At 46.3% G+C, this 27482-nt stretch overlaps 6 protein-coding genes across 6 annotated transcripts; 1 reads left to right on the top strand and 5 right to left on the bottom strand.

The window, feature by feature from the left end:
- Nucleotides 1–2232: 2232 nt before the first annotated feature.
- Nucleotides 2233–4078, bottom strand: F5147DRAFT_789725 (uncharacterized protein; the record flags this gene model as incomplete). Its single annotated transcript, XM_041443030.1, has 10 exons — nucleotides 2233–2570; nucleotides 2598–2834; nucleotides 2889–2909; nucleotides 2959–3093; nucleotides 3145–3340; nucleotides 3394–3444; nucleotides 3494–3721; nucleotides 3778–3813; nucleotides 3865–3933; nucleotides 4004–4078. The coding sequence occupies 10 exons, from the start codon at nucleotides 4076–4078 to the stop codon at nucleotides 2233–2235; spliced, it is 1386 nt and encodes a 461-aa protein (XP_041285375.1).
- A 2653-nt stretch (nucleotides 4079–6731) lies between these two features.
- Nucleotides 6732–7788, bottom strand: F5147DRAFT_781175 (glycosyl hydrolase family 61-domain-containing protein; the record flags this gene model as incomplete). Its single annotated transcript, XM_041442590.1, has 7 exons — nucleotides 6732–6862; nucleotides 6925–7072; nucleotides 7127–7348; nucleotides 7417–7441; nucleotides 7491–7532; nucleotides 7585–7655; nucleotides 7711–7788. The coding sequence occupies 7 exons, from the start codon at nucleotides 7786–7788 to the stop codon at nucleotides 6732–6734; spliced, it is 717 nt and encodes a 238-aa protein (XP_041285374.1).
- A 5203-nt stretch (nucleotides 7789–12991) lies between these two features.
- On the top strand, nucleotides 12992–13630 carry F5147DRAFT_748486 (uncharacterized protein; the record flags this gene model as incomplete). Its single annotated transcript, XM_041440074.1, has 1 exon — nucleotides 12992–13630. One exon carries the CDS (start codon nucleotides 12992–12994, stop codon nucleotides 13628–13630), a length of 639 nt encoding a protein of 212 aa, XP_041285373.1.
- Nucleotides 13631–13753: 123 nt separating this feature from the next.
- Nucleotides 13754–15453, bottom strand: F5147DRAFT_789722 (uncharacterized protein; the record flags this gene model as incomplete). Its single annotated transcript, XM_041443029.1, has 8 exons — nucleotides 13754–14096; nucleotides 14150–14202; nucleotides 14256–14326; nucleotides 14383–14799; nucleotides 14856–15054; nucleotides 15110–15208; nucleotides 15259–15398; nucleotides 15450–15453. The coding sequence occupies 8 exons, from the start codon at nucleotides 15451–15453 to the stop codon at nucleotides 13754–13756; spliced, it is 1326 nt and encodes a 441-aa protein (XP_041285372.1).
- A 3063-nt stretch (nucleotides 15454–18516) lies between these two features.
- F5147DRAFT_587901 (uncharacterized protein) lies at nucleotides 18517–20104 on the bottom strand (the record flags this gene model as incomplete). The annotated part of the gene is made up of 8 exons (XM_041432040.1): nucleotides 18517–18637; nucleotides 18693–18847; nucleotides 18965–19093; nucleotides 19139–19277; nucleotides 19330–19520; nucleotides 19571–19679; nucleotides 19738–19894; nucleotides 19936–20104. The coding sequence occupies 8 exons, from the start codon at nucleotides 20102–20104 to the stop codon at nucleotides 18517–18519; spliced, it is 1170 nt and encodes a 389-aa protein (XP_041285371.1).
- A 1228-nt stretch (nucleotides 20105–21332) lies between these two features.
- Nucleotides 21333–21988, bottom strand: F5147DRAFT_781172 (uncharacterized protein; the record flags this gene model as incomplete). Its single annotated transcript, XM_041442589.1, has 3 exons — nucleotides 21333–21403; nucleotides 21455–21641; nucleotides 21815–21988. 3 exons carry the CDS (start codon nucleotides 21986–21988, stop codon nucleotides 21333–21335), a joined length of 432 nt encoding a protein of 143 aa, XP_041285370.1.
- Between the last annotated feature and the right edge of the window lie 5494 nt (nucleotides 21989–27482).

The raw sequence follows: 27482 nt of genomic DNA, 5'->3' as shown, positions 1-27482 counted from the left end.
TCTGTTCGGCGAGAACGCGACTGAGTTAACCGACTTAATATGCCCCAATAAGGGTTCACCGATGGCCTGCCAAGTTGCCACATCCCATAACCGGACGGTCTTATCTTCTGAGCCAGACATGATGCATGTCCCATCCGGTGAGAATGAAACTGAGCTAACTGACTTAGTGTGCCCCAGCAAGGGCTTGCCTACTGGCTGCCCCATCGCTGCTTCCCATAACCACACAGTACAATCATCTGATCCAGTCGCAATGCGAGTCCCATCCAGCGAGAACGAGACTGAGTTAATAGAACCAGTGTGTCCGCTGATTACAGTCTGAACAGCCGTCCAGTTCATATCACATCCGGATGCTACACGAAGAGAGTTCAGAAGCCGTGTAGAAAACGTTTTGGATAGTGCAGAGTTGAGGGGAGAGAATGGAAGTGCTGATACATAGAGATGAGGTGTGCTGTGCAAGATGATGCCGCCAAAGACTTGAATGAATCTCTGTACGTCCATTGCAGCAGACGAGGCATCTTCGTATCCGGTGTGACCCTGTGATTGCAATTGCACGTTAGTGGGCATGTGATCTGACGCTCGATAACCGCGTGCTCACCTTCAACCATTTGGCAATGAGCAGAAGGGCGGGGACTGCGCCACTGAGCGCATTGATAAGACCGAGTACCTCGAGCCAGAATAACAGTCGCTCATGGTCGAAGAATGATTTTATTTCTGTGGCGAGTTCTGGATTGAAATAAGTGGCTTGTACGTGTGTGGGCCAGAATCGACAGGCATAGGATAGATGTGGGCAAATGCATTTTTTGACTCGTTCTTGCAAATCGGAATCTTCGGAGTTGGGGAGATAGGATGATTTTAAATCACAGATATTGAAGGAAAGTTCATCCTTCATCACTCCAAGTGATGCAAAAGCAAGGTCTCATTGAACCTTCGGCATGTCGACGAAGAACTCTCTGCTGCATGATTGGTCTGTCAGGAAATCATGGAAGGACGCGTGAAGGGGTCGGATTGGGGTGGATGAATTGGTGGTGCCGCTGAGGAGGGATCCCATGTGTTCTATAATGTCCTTCACTTTGTAACACTTGCTTTCATCTGAAAAATGGCTTCGCATAGCATTCAGGGAATTCAACAGGAGGGGTTCGGCTGTGCCAAGGATTTGTCCCATCACAGAACGAAACACCACTAGCTGTGTTTGCTGAGACTTGAGGCTTGTGTGTTTATCCTTTGGCATCATCTGTGTCAGAATTAAGTCATACATATCATACAACAGGTGCTCCCATTCGACAGGATCGCGTGACACTATGACATCAAATGACCGATAGGAAGATAAGCCAGGAGGAGGTTCTTTGATGGATTTGCAAGCAAGACGTGCCCACTTGAAAAGACCATCAGCTTTCTTGGCCAGAGCTGTAAATTCTTTGCTCCCAAAATTCGAAAGCTCTTCCAATTTCTCCGATACATAGGTGCAGATATCACGTTCAGCCACTTCTAGTGGAATGTCGTCCATGGAAATCCTTTGAATGTGCTGAGTGTTACAGGCATCCGTAACACCTACAGGAGCCCCTGCTCTGCCTACGCCTGCCCCCGCTCTGCTAGACTCCCCGTGCGGCGGTGCGCCGCCCGCGCCTAGAAAGACAGCAGTCTGGACCGCTATGACCCCACCCCTGGCGCTATGACCCCACCCCTGGTGCTATGACCCGCCCCCAGCCTAGATGGCCTTGTACCTGATCCATGGAGGCTGTACGCCTCATGGTCACCCTAGATCAGCGCATGCATACCGCATGTCGCTTCATGAAGATCCGGAGCGCTCTTGGCGCTTCCTGTACCTATGCGCAGCTGCCCTTGGTGCAGCATGCTTGATCAGAGGTTAAGCCTCATGTATCTTATCTGAACCTCATGTCTTGTTATCATAGATCCTAGATATACTATTGATTACAGACTGAGCTAGAATACTTGTAGTACTTCCCTATAAGTAGACACAGATTATTGTACTTAGACTTTACTTTAATCTACTAGGTTCATCCCAGAACTTGTTCAACTAAGCCTTACCAGCTTCCTTGCATAAGACCGCACTTCTAAGTCGCCCCCATACGACTTAGCACGTATCCGCTAGCCCTGTATCTCGATGAGCACCGTCTTACTGAGATCACCGGAGGAACCCTTGACGTTCTGTCAAGCCGAGAACCACCCTCAGCTTCAGTAGACTCACTCGAGTCGTCGCTGAGAAGACCTATCCTAGTTCACACACGCCGACCGACGGTCAGCATAACACTGAGCACCTGCAAACGAATTCTGAATGTCGCGAAGCAGGCGGGAGGTGACTATGATCTGGAAGTTCTTTGGCAGTTTCATGATATGGGTGATGGTTGGGTCTCGAAGTTTACTGGAAAGAATGCAAAGAAGGTTGCTGCGTGTTTCCACCTCACCACTTTCGTCCAGTGCGTCGATAACGATCACGACAGGCCCCACGGGTGACTCAGAAAGCTTCCCTAACGGTTCTATAAGAAGCTTCTGCCACTGCTGCACGACATCCGATGTAGTCTTGAGCGCAGTCTGGTTCTTGACTGCATCCGCTAACGCTCATCTCATCTCCGGATGACGGTCAGCCAGGTTGCGCGCGATAGTGGTGAAGACCTTTTTATGGCGATCTTTTTCGTTTTGGTCAAAGCAGTAACAAGAACCAAGTCCGCCCACTCTGATGAACGAGTTGGCAATCGTGTGAGCAATGGCTGATTTACCCATTCCGGCAGGGCCGGATAGCCATAGCACACGTTCAACATCTTCCCTGCTGTCGTTGATCCATTCCATGATGTCGGAGAGAATTTCCTTGCGTGTCCCTGATTGACATTACTTCGTAGTATCTTGTCCTGCGTCATCCACATAAGCCAAACCACTGAATTCCAGTATTTCGCCTGTAGAAGAATGAATGGATGTCGAGTCAGAAGCAAATACAATCCTTACTTGTATTGTGAATATAGGTGGCTACGTCGCGAGTGACTTGGTCGCAGAAGTTTTGCATGAGCACATCCAACACATCGTTATACTGTTGTATCGTATCATTTGTTTCCGAGATGATGTTCTTTCCGAGTCTCTCCCCTATAATGAGAATGAAAATCTGCCAAGTGTAACAACTTGTTGGAGACTCACAAAAGCTTTTCTTCTCTGAATAATCCCTGATGAAATTGGCGCATTCTAGGGTCTGTTGAGAGATCTGTCCCAAGATTTCCCTCATCGACAAAATCTTGAGAAGTGTGTCGTCTTGCGTTATGAAGCCATACAGTTGACCCAACTTCTTGTAGAGGTCAAGTACCGCATCGTCACGATCCGCTTGAGCAAGAATTATCTGCGTGCAGAACAGGTGAGCAGGAAATACGAATAATGGCAAGAAAAACGTACTTTTGATGCGCAAGAAAGCACACCCAATGCCATCTTTGCATATGGATGCACCTGCAGAATGGTGTTAGTCTAGTTGTAAAGAGGAAGAGAGAGAACATACCTCTGCTATCGTCCCGATCACAGTGTCAAATGTCCTGAGGGGCTGAAGATAAGTGGTCTCTATACTGTCTACATCATCGAGTGCCGCTGGTCCATTTTCGCCTGCAGACAATACGGGTCTCACATGTCCCCAAAGTGATTTCATCTGATCTGCACCATGACCGGCATCCTGAAGTGCCTTGTTCACAGATTTGGGATCGGGGACTTGTTGCACAACAGCAGAAGTATCCTGAGACCGGTGTAGTCAGTAGAAGTACATAGAGCAGACATTGGGATGTCACCTACCTGAACGGGGTCGCAGCTGCACAAATTCTTCGAGCGCTTGTGTATGATCTCAGCCTGATCCCAATACAACTCGGTTGCTGGACTTACATGAATCTTCTTCGTTACACCATCCTTGACCTTGCTCAGAAACCGATGAACTTTGTTTGGCGGTTGGCCCTGAACAAATGGGGCATCACAGTCAGTATTTGAGAGTGCGATGGGCAAGTGATGGACATGAGTGACATACTGAGCTTCCGCGAGCAACTGCTGTGGTGTCTAGAGGAACTGGGCTCGAGCCATTTGATTGATTGATGTTGCTCATGGCGATAGTTAAAGATCAGTATGGGCGAAGTAGGCATTGAACACAAAGAGTGGGAAGCAACGTCGTTTAAATAGATATCAGGCCATACCCATGACCATAAGCCTCAGGGCGATGGTTATTTGCTACTGTGTTGACCGGCGCTAAGCATTGAGCAGACTTGGAGCAGGTGGTATGTAACTCCACGAAATGCCAAGAAGTTGAAGGAATGACTATCTTCATTCGTTCACCATTTGTCTACCTAAGACGGTCGAAATCAGTATAGTGAAGACGTTCAAAGTGCTAGCAGGTGCTTTTGACTCCGACGTCGGAGTTGAACGAAAACAGCAATATTAATGTTCGATCAATCATCTATATGATCTCAGATCTGACACTCCGCTACCGCCGGAACCCCGTCTTACGCTTCTGCATTACTATCATTCCCTGTAATATGTCCATGGTTCCTAATTTGCAAAATGTTAGAACAACTCAACATCATGCTCAACTGGCTTCGAAAAAATTCAGGCATATGCAGAATACCTATAAATGATGTTTCACACAAGTAGAATAAAATATTCTTGAATGTTGCAGTTGCAAGAGACGAAATTGTGGCAATTTGCAACCTTTGTCCAACACAAATCACCCAGATCCCAAAGATCCTGCACAGGTACTCATAAAAATTTACCTGGGACACAAAGGGCACCTTCTTGGGATGTCATAAAACCAATTCGATAATAGTTACTCTCCCGCACTGAGGTGCTACAGTGGTGTAATCAACGACAAGTCTGAAAACATGACACCAGACAGGGGGGGTGCACAAATAATTCAATCTCCTCCTCGGCACACATGGCATCTACCTTCTGGTTGTATCATTCTCTCACACCGCAGGAAGGCAACACATTCCTGCACTTCAGCCTCACTCTCGAATCTCCACATACTTGGCACCCTTATTTTGCACCAGCGAGTCACGGCAATACAGATTTTCGAGTTGGCAGCATGGTGTGGACTGAGGATGTGTATGCAGGAGGGCACCAATACTACATTCAGAGTAATTAGTATTGTTAGTATTTAATAGATACTCTCAGTCAATAATAGTATCTGCGTTTTCGAGCCTTTCCAACGCAATCCGACGCACGGAAGACTTCTGAGAGTGAAAGTCGATTGTGCCGCTACTATGCCGAGGCGTGACAGGCCGTGACCAAAATTGTGCAGATTGGAGGGTGACCCTGAGTTTTCTCGGACTTGCTCCGACATCGCACTACATTATTCTAAAAATCAGTAAAAATCAGATCCATGTAGAAGAGATATAAATCTATGATAGGTAAAATTTTCGAAAGAAAAAGTGATGTGGTCGAGGGGCTAGAAAAGATTTTATGAAAATGTTACACATTACAGGGAATGATAGTAATGCCGTTTATCAGCTGACTCTCTGTTCTTGGTTCTTGATATAGATATGCTGTACACTTTTGTTATCTTGCACGCATGTCTATTAGCGACGCGATTCGTCTCTCTAAACTGAGTCAGGACGCCCCAGCCTCGATTGGATTCTGGATTAACTGATCACGTATCGACCCCAGAAGGTAGCGTTCTACAAGAACTTTACCCCGAGTACTTGAAGTCGCAACTAACCTTACAAGTACATCGTTCAACAAGAGCAGGACGTATTCGAATTCGTGGTGCTGCTAGTATGGGAGCAGTGAAATATCATTATTGAGAGCTCTCACCAGTCGTCTAAACAACTTCAAGGTAACGATCTAGTAATTGTATCATTCAAAACTCGACGACTTCAAACTGATCCATTTTATCCTGGATAAACAATGAGTACGTCGCACTTCATCAGAAGATAAGAGAATCCTACGATATCAAAATGGTTCTTCAACAAATAAAGTCTGTCTCTATCGAGCCACATATCAACGAACTCCCTATGACTGAACGTTCTGTGAGACACGACCTCGACATATGGCATGGATATCGTGATGCATTCATCCGTCTTGACGTTTTCTACTGTAGATGGCTTATCCACCATTATTCCTAAGCCTTGCTCGTGGTGGCGCTTCACAGCCGACGGACTGAAGTCCATGAGATGTATCCTGTACTCTGTCGTGATCAAGCCGTCATTCAATTCTACGCCAGACGCGAATGCATACAAAGTTCGACTCCCGCTAACGCTGAGTTTGCATGAAAATCGGTGCGGACAACATGAGCATTTGAAGGACCCCAAGACTTCCATGGTATTTTCGTTCCTTCCGAGTCAACGAAGTCAAGCTCGAAAAAAATCCTAGTGGAAATGATAAAGTAAAGTTCTGAATTCCACGTGACGAGAGATCAGTCGATTTTTAGGATCCGAGATCCATGTTGCTTGTGAGGGGTGTGGGCTACGTGCGATATCATCCGTCGGAGTCAAGCATCATAAATTCACCACTGACGTGGGAAACAAGAAGAAGGCGCAGCAGAGCTTGAGCCGGCGTCCACGAAGCTTGCGACAGGAGGGCCGGGGAACATGTACTGAATGGGAGGGTTGTATATCTGCGCGGTGATTAGTGCTATGTTCGAAGAGAAATTAAACGATGAAATGGCTCACGTTTGGTGTCAGGATACCGGGATCGTCATCACTGTCACAACCAGGGAATAAGCACTCCTCGCTCGACGTCGGGCCCTGAGTTTGGGAACCACCGACTTAAAGTTGAATGCACGCAGGGTAAAACTCAGCGCCTCCTGGAGACATTGCAAGTCGGAGAGAGATAATCTCCGAGCGAAGCAAATAATTTCCGGGTGCGAGAGTGTTCGGGATCGTCACGTTAGCAGGAGCTCAAGAATCTGCGGAATACATGAGTACAAGTAAAGTAAAGTAAAGTATGAACAGTACCGACTCAAGTTTGCCTGATACCAGGTATTGCCGTCCGCCTCGAGACAAAGTTCAGAGATCTTGAACCACTCGGAGTTCGTCGAGTTGTACGTTGAGCAAGAGCCGTCGCACTTCGTCATGTAGTGCATCAGTGGGCCTGTGTTATGCGGCCACTGCGGATTGATTATCACTTGTCAATCTATGGCATCATGTGCGAAGTCACGTACGTTGGATGAGTCATCTGTTCCGCCAACCCATAGAATCTCGAGCTGGGAGCCAGGGTTCGCATTTCCTGCCAGGGAAGCGAACTGAGCGTCTTGCCCGCAGTTGATGTACGGGTTTTGAGCACCCTTAATGGGACTGTTCGTATTCACAAAACGGATGATAGAAGGTGCAGGGGTTTTCACGTTCAGGTTATTGAGCATGTAGACGATGCCATCGATCGTCACCTACTGTAAGAAACCATGAGCTGAGCTGAGAGTGGAGACAGCGAGTTAGCAAGATTGGGGATCGTTACCTTGTTACACAATAGCAGAAGTATCCTGAGCCAGTAGAAGTTAGACAGAAAGCAGATATCGGAATGTCACTTACCTGGACGGGGTCGCGGCTGCGTGAATTGTTGAACTTTGAACACTTGTGTAAGATATCAGCCTTATCCCTGGACTGAGTGTTGATTTCGACTTACATAAATCTTTTTGATAACACCATTCTTAACCTTGCCCAGCAAGCGACAAATTTTGCCATGGGGTCAGCCTTCTAGAGAAAGGATGGATGTCATTGAGTTTCAATCTCATGAATATCAACCACTTACCCGGCGCTCAGCAGTATTTGTTTCGTTGGGTGTCTCGATGTCTGGAGGAGGAACTGACCTGGACTCGGAGTTGTTCATGGTGAATAGTGCTGATCAGAGTAGTGTAAGACAAGAAGTTGGAGAAAGGACGCGCGCCGGCCTCGAGGCAATGTTTGCTGCTATGTTGACTTCAGGCGTAAGCATTGGGTGGGCGCCACAGAACTCCGGGACTCGGAAACGCAAGGAGGAATGAATCGAAGATTTGTTGATCTGGCTATATATAGCCACATCGAGACATGAACGCAAAGTTGAGAATAAAAAAATAACAGCACCGTATACTTCCGTATTACATAATAATATTGCGGTGATATGATTAATATTGAACGTTCTGAACTTGCAAACTCATCCTAGTGCTAGTGAATATTGACTTCAACCGTCTCTGATTCCGTCTCTTTGCAATGCCCCAGTCTTTGTCATTTTCAAATTTCTCCATTCATGCTATTTGCGTGTTGCTACATAGTAAAGAATAACTATTCTAAGCGAACCGTCGACCATTCCCGTCCCACGGCCCTGCTCGTCACCTACCCCATCAACGATTTCTTTCGCATCATCGCGCAACCGCCTCCCAGGCTCAAACTGCGAAGGAGTACATGTCGTGGAGTTGATGGAAAGATGAGAAAGATGAGAACACACCACCAACCTTTGAAGGAATTGAGTCGCTCATGGTATGAACAATGCTTGTAACCCATAAGCCCATCATGATCATTCAGTGAGTCTGCAGCGCGTGCAGTTCGAACAATACATTTTCTACAGTATTACCATGTTTAAATCGGACCTCAGAAGCTCATCTTAGCTGTGAGCTGTCCAGTGTTAGCGCGTATGGCCAGGTTAGCACCTCTTTGATATTGAAATTGCCAACACGAGGACTGTCACTCTATCGACCCCGACCCTCTCTGGACCTTGAGTGAACGATAAAAAGTGGGTTTTTGATCTGATCAACGTCTTGTAGCTAATACGCCTTTGATCTATCGCTGGCAGGTCCGACCCACGGGACTCTGTTTACCTCGTACACTCATATCATGTCCTCCTTCCACTCTCTATTTGTTTCTCGATCAGCAGTGTCATATAAATTGTTCAATCAGCACCAATGGCAAAGTGGAAACACTCACTAGTGTTTCACTACGTGAAAATAGGCTTGCAAGGGTGGGATAACCTAGGCGATGCATATACAACCAGCGCAAAGGGCGAATTTATCGCAGCAGTCACTAACGGCTTCGCAAGGCTGGTCACGTTGGCTACAGATTGGTCCCCTTACTGCGACACACATAGGAGATGACGTCAACGCAACGATAAGGGCGAGGAAAAAGAAACGCATTGTTCGTTTGAGATGATATGATATACTGAGGGCTCGAATAATGTTTTTGAGGTGGGTGGACGCTGATGACGGTAGGAAAATGACTTGCTTTTATATTATCACGAAAACGTTTAGCAAAATGGTTATAGCGGCTAGCCATTTTGAAGCGCCTGCCTCACTTGTGATGCTGGTGTTATATTCACGCCAAGACCAAACAGTACGCAGAAACCTCATACACTCATATCATCCACTCCTTTCACCCGATATCGCCTCTATTCATTTATCAATCCCCAGCGTTCTACATGTTCATATTGCTCAACAACAGCGCCAATAAGAATGCAGAAACACTCACTAGTGTGTCGCTACGTGAAAATCGGCCCGTTCTCAAATTGGAGGGGGCTCGTCGGTAGGCACGCACACGGCATCATGACAGGCATCACTGCCGTTGCAACAGTCACTATCGTGCCATTGGCATTCATCCTCAGCTGGATTACAGGTTGGTCGCCTTGCTGTGACAGACAATATAGATGCTGTCAACGCAACAATGAAGGCGAGGAAGAAGAAGCGCATTGTTTGTTTGAGGTGGTATGGTTGAGGTGCTCGAATGATTTCTTTGAGGTGGGTGGATGCTGGTGACGGTACCAAAATGACTTGCTTTTATATTATCACGAACAGGTTTTGCAAAATGGTTATGCTTGGCGGATGATACTGCGGCAGAACCTACTATCCCTTCCAGTCATCTCGTGGGTCCTGCGGCCTGCCTCAGTCGTGGTGCACCGGTGACGCGGCTATGACGAGGCAAGAAATGCCACGTCAAAGCTGCTGATAGCCGGCCTATATTAATTCTTGACTCCATCCTGTGTTGTTGGCAGAACTCCAGGGTATCTGAGACTTGCAGAGATGTAAATTAGACCTTTTGACATAGTTTGAATCCAATAGAACATGAATACCGATGTCCCTAAAGTAAGATGGTGCATGTCAGGCTGGAGGATGCCCCCTCGCATTGTTGTTTCAACCAATTCCGAAATTCACCCACTCAAGGTGTACCATGACGATACTCTCAATTTTAGGGCATGCTGGCGAAGTAAAGCGCAGATTCTCTGATCTCAGCGCTATACAATCTGCGCGATCACGGTACATATCTTAGTTGACACATTGGGACCGACTTCCGTCAGAATACAAGGACTGAAAAGTCCCTTTCTGACGTTGTATTGAACCGTCACTGTTATCCACGGACTACCCGTTTTGGGTACATCTCGATATCTCGGGTTTTATCTGCTTATATACTACCTCACCATCAACATCACCTCCCCATCGCTGTCAACGCTATGCTCCTGCCGCTGCCTATCTGAAGCTACACCAGTCGACCGCACCTCCTCCTACACTGCACATCCACCTGCTTCTTCGTGCTCATGCAGCAGCGCTTCATCATGCCCTATCTCTGCCTCTGTTTCGACGCGGCCGCGATTCAATGTATATCGGGCCCATCGAGGTTCCACCAATGCAGAGAGAACGACGTTGCATGGAAGGACCAAATCGAGGACATCGAAGGTGAGCAAGTTGAGCAGTGATAACTATCTGACTACTCATGTTGACTAGGCCCACGACACCTGATGTGAATGCCGAAGGGGGCAAATCATGATCAGATTCAGAACTGGCGTCAATGCCATGAGTGAACGGTGAGTCTGTGATCAAATTTTAACGTCATTTGTATCCTCATGTGCTCGTTTGTGCAGCCATCATGTCCGGTTCTTCCCGAAGAATTCAAGAAACGTTGCATCTCAGGAATGTGATGCTAGGGCAGCGCTCTGTTTTTGCAACCACCATGTCTGCCCAACCACTTCGGGGAAGTCGCCTCGTCATTCAGACTCTGAACCCTACACTGCTACCTCCAATGGCCCGTGGACCAAGTGGTTCTAGTCGTGTACTCATCAATAACCTTACGACGAGCACTGGTCAGAAGCGCAAACGTGTGCAAACTCTCATCTCGCAGACTCGATCTACTGGTTTAGCAGACTGTCAGCCCATAGAGTTGCCAGTACTTCCCCCTTCGAACGAAGGTGATATCCAGCCAAATGTGTTGGAGCAGCCATGCCTGCTACTGGAGACAACGCCGTCTGATGCACCAGATGATGACCTCGTTTGGAATTCTGCGTTGCTGCACACCAGTGATCTGTACACCCGCACCTTGTACTGGGATGCTTTAGTAGCAGTGGATGCTGTTTTTAGGATTAGTGTGGATCTGTGGGTATTGCAGGATTGGGATGGCGAAGAGGAAGTTCTACAGGTAGGAGAACAAATGCATAGCAGAATTTTCGTACTGACTGGACCTTCTCAGCTTGGATCTTACTTTCATGTGGTCTACCTACCTCGGAGTGACGATGAATATGGGGTTGCGTGTATGTGTCCACGCTGGAAGGCTGCTCATGCCTGTATCCACCAGGACACCCTGTGTTCCTTCATCGACACCTTGCGCTGCCTCCCACTTATTGCTCCGTTCCCGGCCCCTCCTGCAGTTTTATTACAGTCGACACCCTTCAATGACAAGTTTATTTTCTCTTGTGCGTCGGCTATGGGTCGCTATGAGTCTGGAAAACGTGTTGTTGTTACGTTGCAGCAAGATGGCCGTTGGCATTGCCATTCGTGTCGCTACTCAGATGCTTGCAAGCACAAGCCACATGCGAAAGCTTTTGCATTGGAAGCCGGACTTATGGTGAACATGAAGGATGGTCATCAAATGGGTGCGACGGATGATGCAGCTGGTGATGAGGAGAGCGCTGTCCTTGTTCGTGCGGCACAATGTGGAGTTAACTTGGCAAAGCATCGTGCTATCTCATATCTCCCCATTCCTCCTCCGCGATGGTGTGCTCTACCTGCTGAACGAGCTACCCTTCCTCTCCGACAAGTGTCGACCAACTCTCACTTCGCAGTTGAAGATTCATCGCAGTGTGTCTGTGGGTTATCGATGCCACAAGCAGTCCTCCAAGGCCATTCTGGTCCTCGAGTATTAAAGACAGCTGTGTTATATGGACTTACTGCCCGACGAACAGTGTCAATTGAGTTGCTCCCTTGTCCAGTCTGTTGCCATTCTCGTCGTCACATCGGCCCTGATCTCAGAGACCATGGTATATTCAACTGGAACAACACAATGTTATTTTTGCACGAGCTGTTGAATGCATACACAAATTCATACACTGCATCGGAGACACCATTCTCTGCATTTGTTTGACTGTGCGACGTTCCTATCAAGATGCTGGAGATGAAAATAGCTTTTGTTCGGATGACACCTTTGTTCGAGTCTGGTTTGCCTTCACTCGACGACAGTGTCTTGACAGTGGTATGCAATGCCCTACATGTGGCTCATCTCCTGACATTGTAATCGCGGACGGAGTCAGTCTGGGAACTCATGTATCCAAATTGACGAAGTCCATCTCACCACCAACCTCTGTTGATGAGAGGAGTGAGCAGGTGGACTCCATATCATCATATCGTGCTCGATGCCTTCCAGCTATCCCTCAGAAAGACATTCGTACCACGGTGAACAAAATTTTAGATGCTACAGTCACACATATTCCTAATATCCTGCCGGACATGTCAAAGATCGACGTGCAATACCCAGAATTGTCATCTTTCATCCGCCTCTATTGTTCAAATGGCACAAACAGCCCATATTATCGGACTTATCGAGATCTCATTCAACAAATTGCTGCACCTGATATCGTATTGCAGCTAATACCAGTGGCAGCAATTGAGCCATTGCAACAACTGAGAGAACGAGGGAACCCACCAAACTGGTTACAGAGTATATGTCCAGCGTTCGGAGCTGTCATCAATGCACATGTAAATGGGCAATGTCCCATCCCAAATGACATCCGAAATATTGCAGGTTGGCTTGCAGCTCGTGCGGATGATGTTTACACTCGTTTAGCACAACATGAACCTAGTCCCATGCTTCAGCCCACATCTGAGCCATGGGAGAAAACAGGGACGTGCTATGGCTTACCAGAGATACGGAAACAATGTATATACTCAAAACTTCGGTATGACAACCAAGGACTTGATCGGGATGCAGAAGAAATGGGTGACTGCAACAAGTTTTACAAAACCTACTCCAAAAACAATCTCACTGGCGGCATTCTCGTACTTTGGTGCACACATTCTGTCTGTCTCGGCTTTCACTCTATCCCAGTTGCAGAAGGCCGAAATGATGTCTTTTCTGCAATCTACACCCGATTTCTGGTTGCACCAAAAGTCATAATTTATGACTTTGCTTGTCAACTTGCACCATACAGCTTCATTCGTGAAGCCCGCTATTTCCAGCACACACGGTTCCTTATTGATGAAATGTATGCTCATGATCACACTCGTTGTGGTAAAGCATGTTTTGCAAGCAATGCTATGCGATTTGATGATCATGTTTGTGCTGTAAACACCAGTGCAGCTGAATGCGGGAATAAAGGTATCAAGAGGATACGCAAAAGTGTCAGTTTCATGATTCACGATCATGCAGTACAGTACACCAAAGTTTTTCTTGATATCTGGAATCGGAACACGATCAATAGGATATATACCATGCATGCTAAGTAGATTTATTGCCTGTTGTGATTAGCCAGTCATAAATGTATGTACGTAGTAGCCAATTAAGTGATTGCAGTAGAAGTTGCAAGTAATGTATATGTAGATGTCCATTGACATCGTCTCGTTAAAACCTTAAATATTATATGCACTAAGTTCAAGTTGCTGGGTAAGTGATGCAAGCTGAGCTTCGACTGCCTGACGACGTTGCTGCTCAGCCAAAAGCTCGTGACTATGAGCCTCCTGAAGATTTTGGAGCTCATTCATGACTTGGTGCTTCTCAGCCTGTGCCTGATGAACCTCTGCATTGATCATAATAATGTCCTTGCTGCTCAGTACTTGTTTACGAACATATGCCATTGCCGTCTCATGAATGTCCATGATGGGACGGTGATCTCCCTTCGCATCAAAAGCTGCCTGTAAGGCAGGAGATATATGGATCACAGATTTTCCGTTCTTCGATAAGATAGATTCTGGTCTATAGAATGGCAATAGTAAGTAAATATGAAGGAAAAACAAAAGCACTCGTACCTTGCAATATATAGGAAAATGAATGGTCTTGACGCTTTGTCCAGATCCTCGACCTAGTAGGAATGATCACCAATGTTGAATGAAAGACATAGCATTCAAAACATACCATGCACACGAGTCTACTTGCTCGTTCACTATGAGCTTTGGTCCTATTACGATCATTTGCAATATACAACACTGGCAAATAGTCAGAGTCAGTACCATTCAGCGGTCAGCACAAAAGAACATGTTACCTGAGCGACGTCGTTTCTTATTCAGCCGCTTGCCTTCAGTTTGCACCCGCATGCCTTCAGCAGTGTTATTCCGATACTGCAAAGGAGGAGCAACGTCCCCTGCAACATCATGAACAAGTGTGAAGTCAGACGAGCGATATTGACCATCAACAATCTGATCTGGCTCATCTGCGCGGCAACTAGCAGGAATCAAGACATCACTATCAACAGCACTAGCACTCAGCTCCAGCGTGACATCAGTACCATGCACATTGGTATCCTCGCTGCTCGACTCAGCAGTCACACAAGTGTTCATATCTCCGCTGTTCATCTCCAGAGTTACACCAGTACCTTCAAGCATATCAAGTTCACCTCCATCATCACTGAGATGCCCATCCATCATACCCTGCATTGAACCAGCACCAGCATTCAGGAGGTCTTCGTGCACAGTACACATGAGAAATGAGTTGAGAAACAGACATAGCACGACAGACCTTCCAATGAATACCAGCCAGGAGGTCCTGACACTTTATCTGGCTCCTGCGTCTCAGCAGAGTAGCCCTCGAGAAAACGAAGAAAATCAGTAAAGTTAATGTCGCCATCATTTGACTCAGAGTTGGCAGGTTCTACCCCATCATCAGAGGGTGTCGCAGACGAGCTAGCCGCTGTATCAATAGCATCAAAGATGGGCAACTGAAAGGAATGTGAGTCGATCAATTCAACATCACAAAACATTGCCATCACTTACTGTGAGCAACAGCCCAGGGACAGAAACGTTCACTGTATCTACAGATGATATCACATGTGTCAGATCCCCAGGGGGGCTGCTCACATAAGACCGAGTCTTCTATCAAGCAAAGTCAATGATTATAGAAAAGAAAGCTACAAAAAATCCACCTGTCGCTTGGATGGCCTAGCACTATCATCCAGTATGTGTATGGGTTGAGCTTGAGATGCTTTGCGAAAAGGGCACTTGTGACCCTTCAAAGGAGGTGGTTGACCAGAGTCGTCAATACATCCTTTCCTGCATTTGGGGGCTATATTAAGGTCAGAATCAGCGTGTTATAAATGAGTCTGTGGGTACGTACACATACTAGTACTTGCACCAACTTGAAGTGGAGGTGGGTGCGCAAGGTGGGAGAGCACGTCAAGGTCTGACTCAAGGATAAGAAGTAGGCTAGATTCAGGAGGTGGGAGAAGACGGACCGTGGGAGGCAGGAGATTGTTGATGAAGACGAGGTGCAGCAGGTGGGATATTATCAAAGATGGCGAGCCACGGGAGGCAGGAGATTGTCGACAAAGACGAGGTGCAGCAGGTGGGAGATTATCAAAGACAGCGAGCCGCAGGAGGCAGGAGATTGTCGACGAAGACAAGGTGCAGCAGGTGGGAGATTATCGAAGAATTGATGAAGACAAGGCACAGCAGGTAGCAGAGTGTGTCGCAGAAGACAAGTGGGACAAGCTGGAAGAGGTTGTGCACGAGGGGCAGATACTATCCAAGGGAGACCCGTGCAAGAGAGTGTCAGAGGCAAAACCTGCTCATCGTGCTCACTGGCGAGCACAGTAGCAGCGTTTCGAGTGTCAAATGGGAAATGAACGCTTAATGAGAAGTATGAGAGGGTATAAAGAAGGTTTCAAAACGGAAACTCCCGTCGTTTCCCGATTCGGTGATCCTGGTAAAACACGGACAGGTCAATCCTTGTCAAACGCGGTGTTATCAGTCTTGGTACTTCCATCAGCGGTTATCCCGACACATTTGAAACACAGCAACATTCGTGCAAACCTTCGACAACACAACATCATAACTGGCGTAGAGGCTGGGAAGTCCACCCGTCGTCAACAAAGGAAGTTGAGGTGCTCGAGGAGAACACTTTTGATTTTGACGAGTTTGATCATGTTGAACAGGAATAGGTGATTTAAAATTATGAGATTTTTAACTCATTCAACGTCGATGAACGAGGTTTGACGCAGCCTTGACGTGGCATGGGGTAAGCCTGACATGGCACAGGTGAAGCTTTGAAGGTTGATGCAGTGTCGATGAGGTATGGGTGGAGGAGACGGACACGACATAGATGAAGCTCAGTGATACAGCGGGAACGAGCCTTGACACGCTAACATTCACTGGATGCAACCGTCAGTGCTACTAGAGGCAAGCACGGAAGGTGATGTACTGCAGAGTAACATATCCTGATTGTACGAGTCCATCCGCGTCCATAATTAGCACTTCACCGGGAATAAAATTGGAAAGTGTATCGAGCGAAGGAGCCTCTGATACTAGGAGGTATTTGTGCATACAGAGAGGGACCAGGAGGAACTTCAATACTGATGACTGAGCTCGCGCGAGGGCAAAGTAGAGTCATATCATCAGCGAACCGGAGGAATTTTGAGAAAGACATATATCACCATATATAGTACACAAACACCAACATCTGAATAATTCTGCTACTGACTGTTACATTGTGATATTTGACTTTATACAGGAAAGCCGAGGTTTCAATTGATGTGGACAGTTTTTTAACCTGCCAAAGACTCACGGATCACCTAAACTCAAGATCGAGGGTTAGGTGGGACAAAAGCTGATGGTCTGTCTCAATGAAATGTGGCTGCCGCATCCAGAACAAGGTCTGCAATGGCTAAGATAAGAGCTAATGGCCATACCTTGCAGATACTATCGGTATGTGCACCGATCGAGAGAGATCTGTATTAGATACTGATTTAGTTCTTCGGACTGGCTGCTTTGAATGTATATTATGAATCTTTGTGAGGCACTATCGGCTATTCCATAAAGTTGTTCTAACTTCTCATGGGCGGCAATTTGTGCAACGATCATCTTAAAACTCATTTGCATCCTACTTCTGATTTTTCGCCCGTCTGCTCTGAATATGCAGTTTTGGTGAGGTGGATATCATTGGCTAATTCTCACAAGATTGCTTGCGCTTTGCGTAGCCGCTGCTTTGTCATAGCACAGTCACTTAGCTAGAGACTCAAAAGCAGAGGCTTATGGTTCACATTGGTGCTCTACTTACCATTTGGTATATGTCCTGTCTATTTTGCCATTGTCAGTGAAATTGTGTATTTTATGCCTTACTTCACTAATGATTTTTTGTGTGGTTAGAAAGTGAGAACATCTGGACTATTCTACATGCCATCAGCGAAGCTATGATTTCAATATATTATACAGTTACTGTCGTTTCGCGGTTCCAGACTTGAATACTGTCACCGCACACTGTCAGTAAGGTTGTTTGTTCTAGCACCTTAATTTAGTAATTGTTTTCCATGCCATCCGGCAAGCCAGCGATACCATTTGCCATTCCTAACAATTATGCTATTGTTGGGTAATCCCCAGCTTTCACAATGAGATGGCCATGGGAACTAGAATATACAGATATCACTGTTATCACACTGTATTTTGTGACATTAAATGTCTATGCTTGCTGTTCAGGAAGGCTGGAAGATGCAGATATCACTGCTGCTGAGCTGTATTTTGTGACTTCGCACTTCCTTGCTTTTCGCTGTGAACTGGTCGTGAGAATTAGACGGTGCAGACATTACCACTGTCGAGCTGGATTTTGTTACTTCGCACTTCTCTGCTTGATGCTCCGAGATGGTCTTTGGATCTGAAGGATACAGATATTGCCCTACTCGCGCTTCGATTTAATTACCTCACACGTCTGTGGTTTCTGTCTGAGATGCTCGTAAGAATTGAAAGGTGCAGATATCAGCGCTATTGAGCTGAATTTTGTCACCTCGCGCTTCTGTGCGTTTTGCCCTAAGATGGTCTTGGGAACTTGAAGGTAGAGATATCACCATTCTCGCGCTGTATTTTGTTACTTCATGCATCTGTGCTTTCTGTCTGAGATGCCCATGAGAACAAGACAATGCAGATATCACCACTATCGAAGCCGCATTTTGTTACTTCGCAGTTGTATGCCTTTTTCTATGTGATTGGGATGCAGACTAAGAATACAAGTCGCACTGCATTTCCTCAATTCTGTCCATGAGGTTCACAAGATCTCAAATGATTGTATGGATACCAATAAAACTCAATTGTTGTTTAGATCATCTACCCGGGCTTGTAATCAAGCAAAAGACGGTTAAACCATGACATTAAAACAGCAAGTCACTAATGTAATATAGTTAAAAACGAGAGTCCGACTATTCGGAATCGAAGAGGGCATCATCCTCTTGCACCCTCTGCCTTGCGAGAGCATTTACGGACATGCTAGACTTGGCTGCATCGCTGAGTTCTGCACAATGACTTGTTCCAAAGACCTTCCTAGTAAACAGAAATCTGAGTCAGTTGGGGAGCGTTGAAACTAGAAATAGTGTACCTTGTCCACCATGCGAGGAGTCGGTCAACTTTTTGCTGGGCTACTCGGCCAGGGGCTTTCTCGAAAAAGTCTACAATGTGATACCAGAATTGTACATAATCGAAGTCACCATCAACTGAGCACCATGAAGTCACAGACGAAAGTGCAAATCGTAACTGTGAGCATAATATAACGTTGTCAGAAATCAAACAAAGAACAAAATCACTTACTTGGCACGCTACATATGCGATTGAGCGCGGCGAAACCTTATGCATCTTAATGATTTGCGCCACATGGGTCTTGACTTTTTTGCCGGAAAACTGCCTTTTAGCGTGTCTATTGTTTTCAATAATATCAGCACCATCGCCTTCACTGTCAATCTCTTTTGCGGAAGAGGGAGAAGTGAATATAGACTTGAAGGCCTGCTGAAAGTCAGATTTTCGTCGAGCTACTTAAGTACGACGCACCTGGACCAAAAGGGCACTTTTGAAGAGACCCTCCTCCAGATTATTCTCATCGGCGGTGTATCTTTCATACAGGAATGTTGGCCAGGACATTTCTGTCACGATATAACCATCAGTGCGATCCCTAATTCCCGCTCTGATACTAGCAGGTAGTTAGTGAGGCATAATAAGGTCCTGAGTACAATAACACTTACGTAGGGTTATTCCAGTCCAACTCGGTTGGACAGAGTAATTTTCCGCACGTGTCATTAACAAATCCACGGCTGTACTTATCCTCGTGGTCGACTGGCGGATTGGGTTTGAATGCGCAATTGACCCAATCTGGGACAAGGCTCTTGAGCTTTGAAGTGTCGTCTCCACGAGCACTATCGGCCCCCTGCCTAAGCTACATAATGACTCAACAGAAAGTCAATTATTTATACTACTGAAGCATACCTTTTTTAACATTTGCACGGAATCCTCGTACTCCATGGCTGAACACTTTGGGTGAAACCACGGGAGGAAGTTGTTAAGGATGATATATCCCATTTGTAAATGATCCTGACTGTGATTGACAGACCCGTGAGTAGCGTTCATGATGCGGGGATGGACTCAGGACTTACTCGATGGTTACCTCGTCGTCTCCGTTGTCGCATCTCCTGTCGTTCTCAGTTATTAAATCTTCAACGTTGTCAAACAATGACACTGTTCGTCTGATGGCTCTTCCCTGCGACATAAAGTAGTTGGTCTCCCTGCCGGTGGCAATCATGGTGAGCCAATCTAAAGGACTTCAAGGTGCACATACCTTTGTTTCACCCTACGTCCGGACTCGAGAACTTGCAGTTTCTCCTCTAATAATGCAATTTTCTGCCTCTGTTGAGCACTGTCGGATGTCACCACCGCTGAGGACGTTGCTGCTAAGGACGTTGCTGCCGACTTGGAAGCTTCGGGTGTTGCTGAAGGTTGTGAGCCGCCCTCTACCTGAGACATGATCGTTTACAGTGAGTAAGAGAAGAAGATAAACCAGAGGACAGGATATGGATAAGACTGACTTCATGCAGCATCTGCTTTATATGATGGCTGTCCTTTGGCAGGTTCAGCGTCGGCAAAAGTAATTAGTAATTACTTAAAAACACATAGTACCTATAAGGGAACATATCAAAAAGTTAGCACGATGTAGGGATTCATTTCTGGCTAGGCTTGTAGAGACTGTCTTTACCTTACCTTATGTTGGCACTTTGTAGCTTACATAAGAAAGTTACCTTTTCACCAGTTCTACTATGAGTCTGAGTATTCAGCAAGTTTCTATCATATTTCCTCTTCTCTGAGCCTTGAGCCTGGTCCAGAAACCCTTTAGGGTCGAATAGCAGCTAGGTTCTGCAAGACCCAACATTGTTCAGACTCACCATCTGAATTGTTGTACCTTCAACGATAACGTCACTAGTACTGCTAGTAGCCAATGCAAAAAATTACCTAAATGCTGTAGTAGCGCTGTCTTGCTGGAGTTTCGTCATATGAAAAGGCCTGTTACAAACTGTGAATATACCGTGATCATAGAGCTCAGAAGAGGTATAAGACAGGTGTGCATGTCCATGTGTCGGTGGGGAGCCTTCAGTCGGAAGTTGTCGAGGTCACCGGAAACAAACTTTGGGGCAGATGAGCCTTATGAAAATGACCCGTGCCTAGTACTCCATAGTAGGTACGTGTAAAGCTTCCATATATAGTAGGCATACATAAGGCTTCCATATGTAGAAGGCACACATGGCTTCCGTACATAGCATAATATTCATGGGGCTTCTATATTTATCGTATGTATATAAAACTTCTATATGTAGAAAGCAGACATAAGGCTTCCGTATGTAGTACGCATGGGTCATTTTCATAAGGCTCATCACTAAAAACAGAAGACGGAGGGTTCACTACCGATTTAAGAGCCCACCAATTTGAAAGGTACCTTTCAGGAAACATACTGAAACCAAGTTATTTTAATATGAGCGACCTTGAGTTCAGAATAGTGCAAAAAATGCAGATATCATAGCGAACGATGTGCTTACCCAAGAGACCTTGTTTTCCGGAGCTGAAGTTCATTTGTGGAATCTAGATAGCCACTGTTGACGTGCTGAAATTACTAGAGGCAAGCTTAGGAAGATTTCAAAGAAAAGGTACGCGTTGTGATACCAATTTCTTTTGCCATCAGCTACATTTCAGAGAGCCTTGCTCACATGTCTCTATTCATCTTCGCATGTGTTCCCATAGAGAACTCAGTAATGAGAACAATGGAGGGGTTACCTGCATGTGTTCATGTCAGCCATCCCATGTGTCTGCAGTTTAAGGGCTCACCGATGAGGGCAATAGCATTCAACACATCGCAGGATGCAACGTGGAGAGCGTTGTGCTCCTTATCCAACAGCTGGAAGACCTTCTTCAAACAACGGAATCCTTTGACTTGAGGTGGTATGACGCCTGGCTCTGCGAGGAGAGTGCTGATGGCAAACTTAGCGAATCCTGTCCAAAGTTTCAGAGGGTGCTTTTGAAAGGTCCTCAGTCAAATCGGGGAACTTGAACATGACTTGGACACGTATCTCTGCCCGAGGTTTGACGTGAGAACAACAGGAGTGCTGCACTCGGCTGCCAGCTTGCGGCCTGGCATGGCCAAAATGACTATGTTATCGACCAACAGATCAGCTTCGTCCAACAAACGAGTGGTAAATTGATCCGGTCAAGGTGAACAGACGTCAAAGTCCTCCACAATGCCCGGCGGGATGATAGATCGACGCTGGATGTATACTCATCCACAAGGACAATCCTGGAACCTCCAACAAGTCCAATAGTGAGCTGCAGATTGCGCTTCTGATCATCCGAGAGTACTGACATTGGTGTGTATCTTTTTGCCGAAGCCTGAGATCGCAGTCGCACAGTAGTAGTAGGAGCTCGTAATATTCGTCTTCGCCGTCTATCGATTGAGCACAATAGTAAGAGAGTTCGGGCAAACCACACCTTTCTGAAGCATGATGCCGAGCGTTCTGCGGGGAGGATGAGAGACACCACTGTGACTATCAAAGGTAGCAGTAACAGTTCCTGTGATGTCCGAGGTGATTTCCAATGATTGGTAATGATATCGTTGACTTACTGGTGCTATCACTGCATCCCCCTTCCGAGTCTTTCCAACCTGCCAGAAGTAAAGGCCCGTAGCAAGACCAGACAGCTGCGTAGATATACCGTGAATAGTAAGCAGGACGTGGCACGAGGGAGTTGCAAGTGAGACATTCCCACAGGGCAACGTAAATTGCAGTAGCACTAGTAGGCACTCCACTTAGTATTAGTATGTATGAGTTACATAGTACAATACACATGTTGTTAAATCCAAATTGTATCGGATATCTTTATATACCTATAGTGAAATAGACATCTTTAGTTTCAATCTCGTGGTCACGGTATTTGAAGTATTGGAAGACGTCTATAACTGCCTAGTAGTAGTATCACCGGGAGAGAGGAGTGAATGATTATTGCCGGTCGAAAGACCCCAACGTTCATGATAGCAGCTAACTTAAAAGAACTCCCAAAGCTAAAAGGAGAGTCCAGGCTTGGAGTCAGTGGAGCGATTCATTCAAAAAGAAAGGTCGTCAAACTCATGCTCTCCATTATCATCACCCTCATCGTCCTCTCCATCCCCCTCCTCATCATCCCCCTCCTCATCATCCTCCAGCTCCTCGTCACTAAACTCGTCATCAGTCTCCTCCTGTTCATCATCGCCCACTTCCTGTTCATCATCGTCCTCCCTGTGATCCTCACTATTACTGTCCTCTCCGTCTACAACATCCATGGCATTAGCTGGTGCCAGTGACTCACAGTCTCTGATCATCCTCCGCAGCATTACCGGGTGCCCGACACCAAAATGGGTGTACCGCATAAACATATCACGATCGACGAATCTGTCCCAAAAGGCGAGCATTAATACGTCATAGGAAAAGTTATACACTCACATCCCAACGTAGTGCTCATTCCAATTATCTAGCCCCCCCTCGGGATGTGCCAATGATTTGCCATAGCGAAGGGAGCTTGTACCACGTCCCGACACAAACACGGGAATTAGATGAGCTCCTCAAACTACCTGCCTGGGATCAAGAAACCCAAATGCATCAGGGTCCAATTCTTCGACAAATGCAGCCTTGGAAAGACAAGCGTGTCTTATGCCAGATTTATAGTTCTGCAGTGGAGCTAACCATCTGACCCAGAGAACTTCAAGATGTTGCTTCACAGGTTGACCGTCATCATGGATCCATGTTTCCAAGTGATAGATGCCCAATACACAGGCATACCAGTATGGATGGCTAGGTGTCGTCTCACCAGAAAGCACCATAATGTCAGCATGCGTCCAAGGGTTGATGGTGTCATATTCATGTCTGAGGTCATATGTGGTGTAGTGAACCTGCATCGTCTGGACTGCGTAGATCGTGTTGTTAGGAATGATCACCGAGTTGTGTTCTTCGTCCGTGAATGTGTGGTCCCAATAGGTAATATCTAGTTTCCGCAGCCTGTAAAGGACGTGGTCCTTGAATTTTGGTATAAAATTCTAACAACTGTCATGAGAAAATGTAAGGCGAATCCCTACTGCAACAAGACATTTACCTTAACAGCTGGATCACCATTGTTTTCTCAAAGGAATGCGAATAGATCGACTGGATTGCTCTGATTGGTCGCGATTTGGTGATGAATTCCATCCGACGTTGAAGGGAGGACATTGGCAGGTGATTGAATATTAGAGGGTGCTATACCTCCTGCTTCTGCCACCCGACGGAGTACGCGATGCCTACGCTCGTGCTTGGCCAACTGCGCTGGTGTATCTAACTTGCTTGTCAGCGGATAAAAGGCTTTCAGAGCTCTATGAGCGAGCTCCCCCTAACCAAACTTAACTTCATGTAGACAGTGGGAACGTATCAGGTGCTTACCATTTGAGTCGTGAAAGAATCTGTGGTTCCAAAGAGCCTAATGGTTCTCACATAATCTGCCATTGCATGAAATTTGTATGTGCTCAAATTGAACATCTTGACCCTCGGCCCATTTGATTCTAGAGAGACGGTATTAGTTTCGGAGCATTGAGCAGACCTTCATTGGCGAGCTGCCTTCTCTTTTGACAATTCCACCATATTGAAGGCAGCACAGGTATCGCATCGAAACTTGCGAAGCTTCTGAGAGAGAGTTTTGAATGTCTCTTCAAGAAAAGTTATGGTAGAATCTGAGTGTATTCTGAGTTTAGTGAGCGCATGCCACTGTGCAAATCGGTATAGCAAGGACTGCACAGCTGTATCGTGGTCGGGGGGGAATAGTCCTTCGAAAACCGGAATAGCACACTAACGATGGAGAGCACGTCAGCGAGCTTGATACAGAACAACAGATAGCACAAAAACCTGTAAGATATCCTCAAAGTCGCGCGCGGCTAATCTTTTCATCTCCGAGGTATTGTTAGCGAACTTTCGAATTACGCCATTACCAAAAGTCGGAACCTGGCGAAACCTACAATGAGATTGCAAATTAATTCTTGTTAGTAGATAGGTAACAACAACCTGCGTACCTGGTGTCGAGTTTAGCAACCAGCTGGCTACCCCCAGGAAGGGCGTAAAGAAGCCTGATAAGGTGAGTAAAGAGTGCCTTCCACATACCCAATTCGCATTCATGCATGAAGTCAACGACGAGCATGTGGAATGGGTCTAGGCCGAGTGAGCCAAGCTTCTCAGCAAATCGATTCTACGAGTAGTTTGTATGAGCTTATCACAAACCGTAAGGAATCATTTGCACTTACTATAGTAGGTACCCATGAACCATATCCAAGGGTGCATTCAACCTTTGAACGGTCTACAGTATTTCCCTCATTGTAGATATACTCACGAGCCCTGACAACCGTTGCAATAGCGTACACTCGGAGATTGTATAGACGACTTTTCATATCCTCTAACAGACCAAGAGAACCAAAGAGGCTTTTCGGCGTGAGACACCGAGGGCATGCACATAAGCCCATATCTTTCATAGTCGCAATTAAAACCCTAGAAATTTATGAGTAATCCAACAGTTTTGACTGAGGCGAAGGAGGGCAGTACTTCTCCGGATAATCAGCTGAATAGGTGAAGATTCGGGGAAATATCCTCCGCAACACTCCATCAGCACATTTCAAAATAATACCGTGTCGATATGCATCAAGAAAGTCTTCATCAAGCATTATGCCCCAGCATGCTTGAAACAGTTCCCTGCGACAGTGGGTGTGAAGCGACATCATGCCAGTCTTTGATATGCGAGACAGGCCACTCAGCATATCCTTGATGCTGTCAGGAAGCTGACAAGAACCGTTGAGATGTCGTTGGGGCTAGAGCAATCAGGAGGACTCACCGAGGGCAGAAATCCGACTAGATGGCATGCTCCTGATTGAGGCAATGATCGCGTGTACTTCATAAGATTTCCGAAATACAGGTAAAGTGGCCAAGCCTTGGCCGTTCCAAAGTTTGCTAGGTGCGTGGCATCAGAAAAAAACATGAGACCCGCTATGACACGTTCCAATGAACAACCAGGCTCTTTTGGCAGCGTCTGGAGATTGTCCTGAGCCTCCATCCAGGCATCAGACATGTAAAGTTCATCCAATAATCGCTCCTGAGTGTCGTCCAAAGGATCCTTCCATAGCCGTTTAAAAGGTAACAGATGAAATGCGCCGGCTTGGACATCTGAAAATGCTGCGCGAATTACTTCGACAAGAGGATGATAATGAAATCCAGGGATGGTATATGCCTTGGGTCCTTCTTCCTTCGACTTTGTTGGAATATCAATGGTGACATCTGTTTCAATCCAATCGTCTGGGAAACTGACCTTCTCCACACCCTCGGCCGTGTCCAATTCTCGCAAGCTTCTCCTCACAGAGAACCCCTCAAGATCCTTGATGTCGAAATCGTCTGCTTGTAGGATATCTCTGACCAGGCACTGAACCTCAGTTTCTGATTTTTAGTGGCTCCCTGAGTTCATCCAGGACATGAGGCGATAAATGGTCATGTTAGGAAAGGGGTAGGGTGGAGGTAAGGCTACCGGTGGTGAATCTGTTGCTGGGGAGAAAACTGTTGGACATGATCTCACAAGTAACGAAGACGGAATGTATGTATTGGGCTCAAAAGAAGGACGGCGGGGATATAGCCAGCAGATTCCAATCGAACTGAATGCAGTCTGGAGCGAGTCTCTTAGAGTTAAAAGTACCCGTTTGATTCTAGATTGGGCTGGGAGTGATGGGGCATTAACGGAGCCCTTAAGATCCTCGACTGAACACAGGATATCATCAAAAGGCCTCGGAATGCGTCTCCTTCGTAGAAGCACTGGTTCTTCTAAAATAGTCATGTGTTTAGCAGACATCAGATGCAGCAACAATGAAGTACAAACACAAGTTATCATAGTCAGATCCAATATCAAAGTTGGAGTCTTCCAAGTCCATCGCGACTTCAACATAGTCAAGGTGTTGTCCATGTGCTGAGTCCGAATCAAGAGGGTGGTGCAAAGCAGCAAGCTGAGTGAGCCCACCGGGGGCATCGGATAATGACACCCAAGCAGGGTTTGCTAGAGGTTTGCAAGCGGCAATTGGTCTTGGACGAGCCCTTGTAACATGGGACCTCACTGGTGCGATTCTCTGTTAAAACGAGTTGTAAAATATTGTATGGTAGTGACGGTACTTCCGAGTCTGTTGAGGTCTTGCGGAGACTCGGGTTCCCATTCAAAGTAGGAGGATTACTCACTCGCGAGGTGTTCACTGACTGGGCAAATTTTGGAACTAAGGTTCCTAATGTTGCGTCTCTTGCTTGTTGTTGTCTCTTCTGCATTGCAAGGATGGTAGACCTTTTAAAAAGATGGCAACTTGCGCGGTGCCTACTAAGGCCTCGATTGTCTGTTGTTTTCTCCCAAGAGCAACCAAGAGCACCGCAAGATACCATTGCAAACAACAGAAGCAGGATAGAGAAAGATTCTGAGAGCCGCATGAATACTACTTGTTAGCTTCAGCTCAGGCCGCCATAGGGTCGATGAGTCGACTGTCGAAGTACTTATGATTTTTGCAACTTCAAGTTGATGACTGTTGATCAAGCCACGGACCACGGTTGCTCGTACGTATGGTAATTGGCAATTTGGCATACTACTACAATGTTGCCTTATCTGGACACTTTCCCGCAAAAAATCTTCGCTTCGAAGCAGTTTCACAACTCAGCAACATTGCTTCCTACTCCCTGGGAAAAAGTACTCACTCTAGATCTGTTTAGTGGTAGCAGCAACTCCAAGTTTCGGGTCACTCCATGATAACAAACCCGAAGTTCATGTAAACTGGATCTGAGTACTGAGTACTGAGTCATGG

This window comes from Suillus discolor (genome assembly GCF_016758755.1).
Source record: "Suillus discolor strain FC423 chromosome Unknown F5147scaffold_127, whole genome shotgun sequence".
NCBI classification, from domain to species: domain Eukaryota; kingdom Fungi; phylum Basidiomycota; class Agaricomycetes; order Boletales; family Suillaceae; genus Suillus; species Suillus discolor.
The sequence above is the reverse complement of the archived record's forward strand: the minus strand, read 5'-3'. Positions and strand labels throughout refer to the sequence as shown.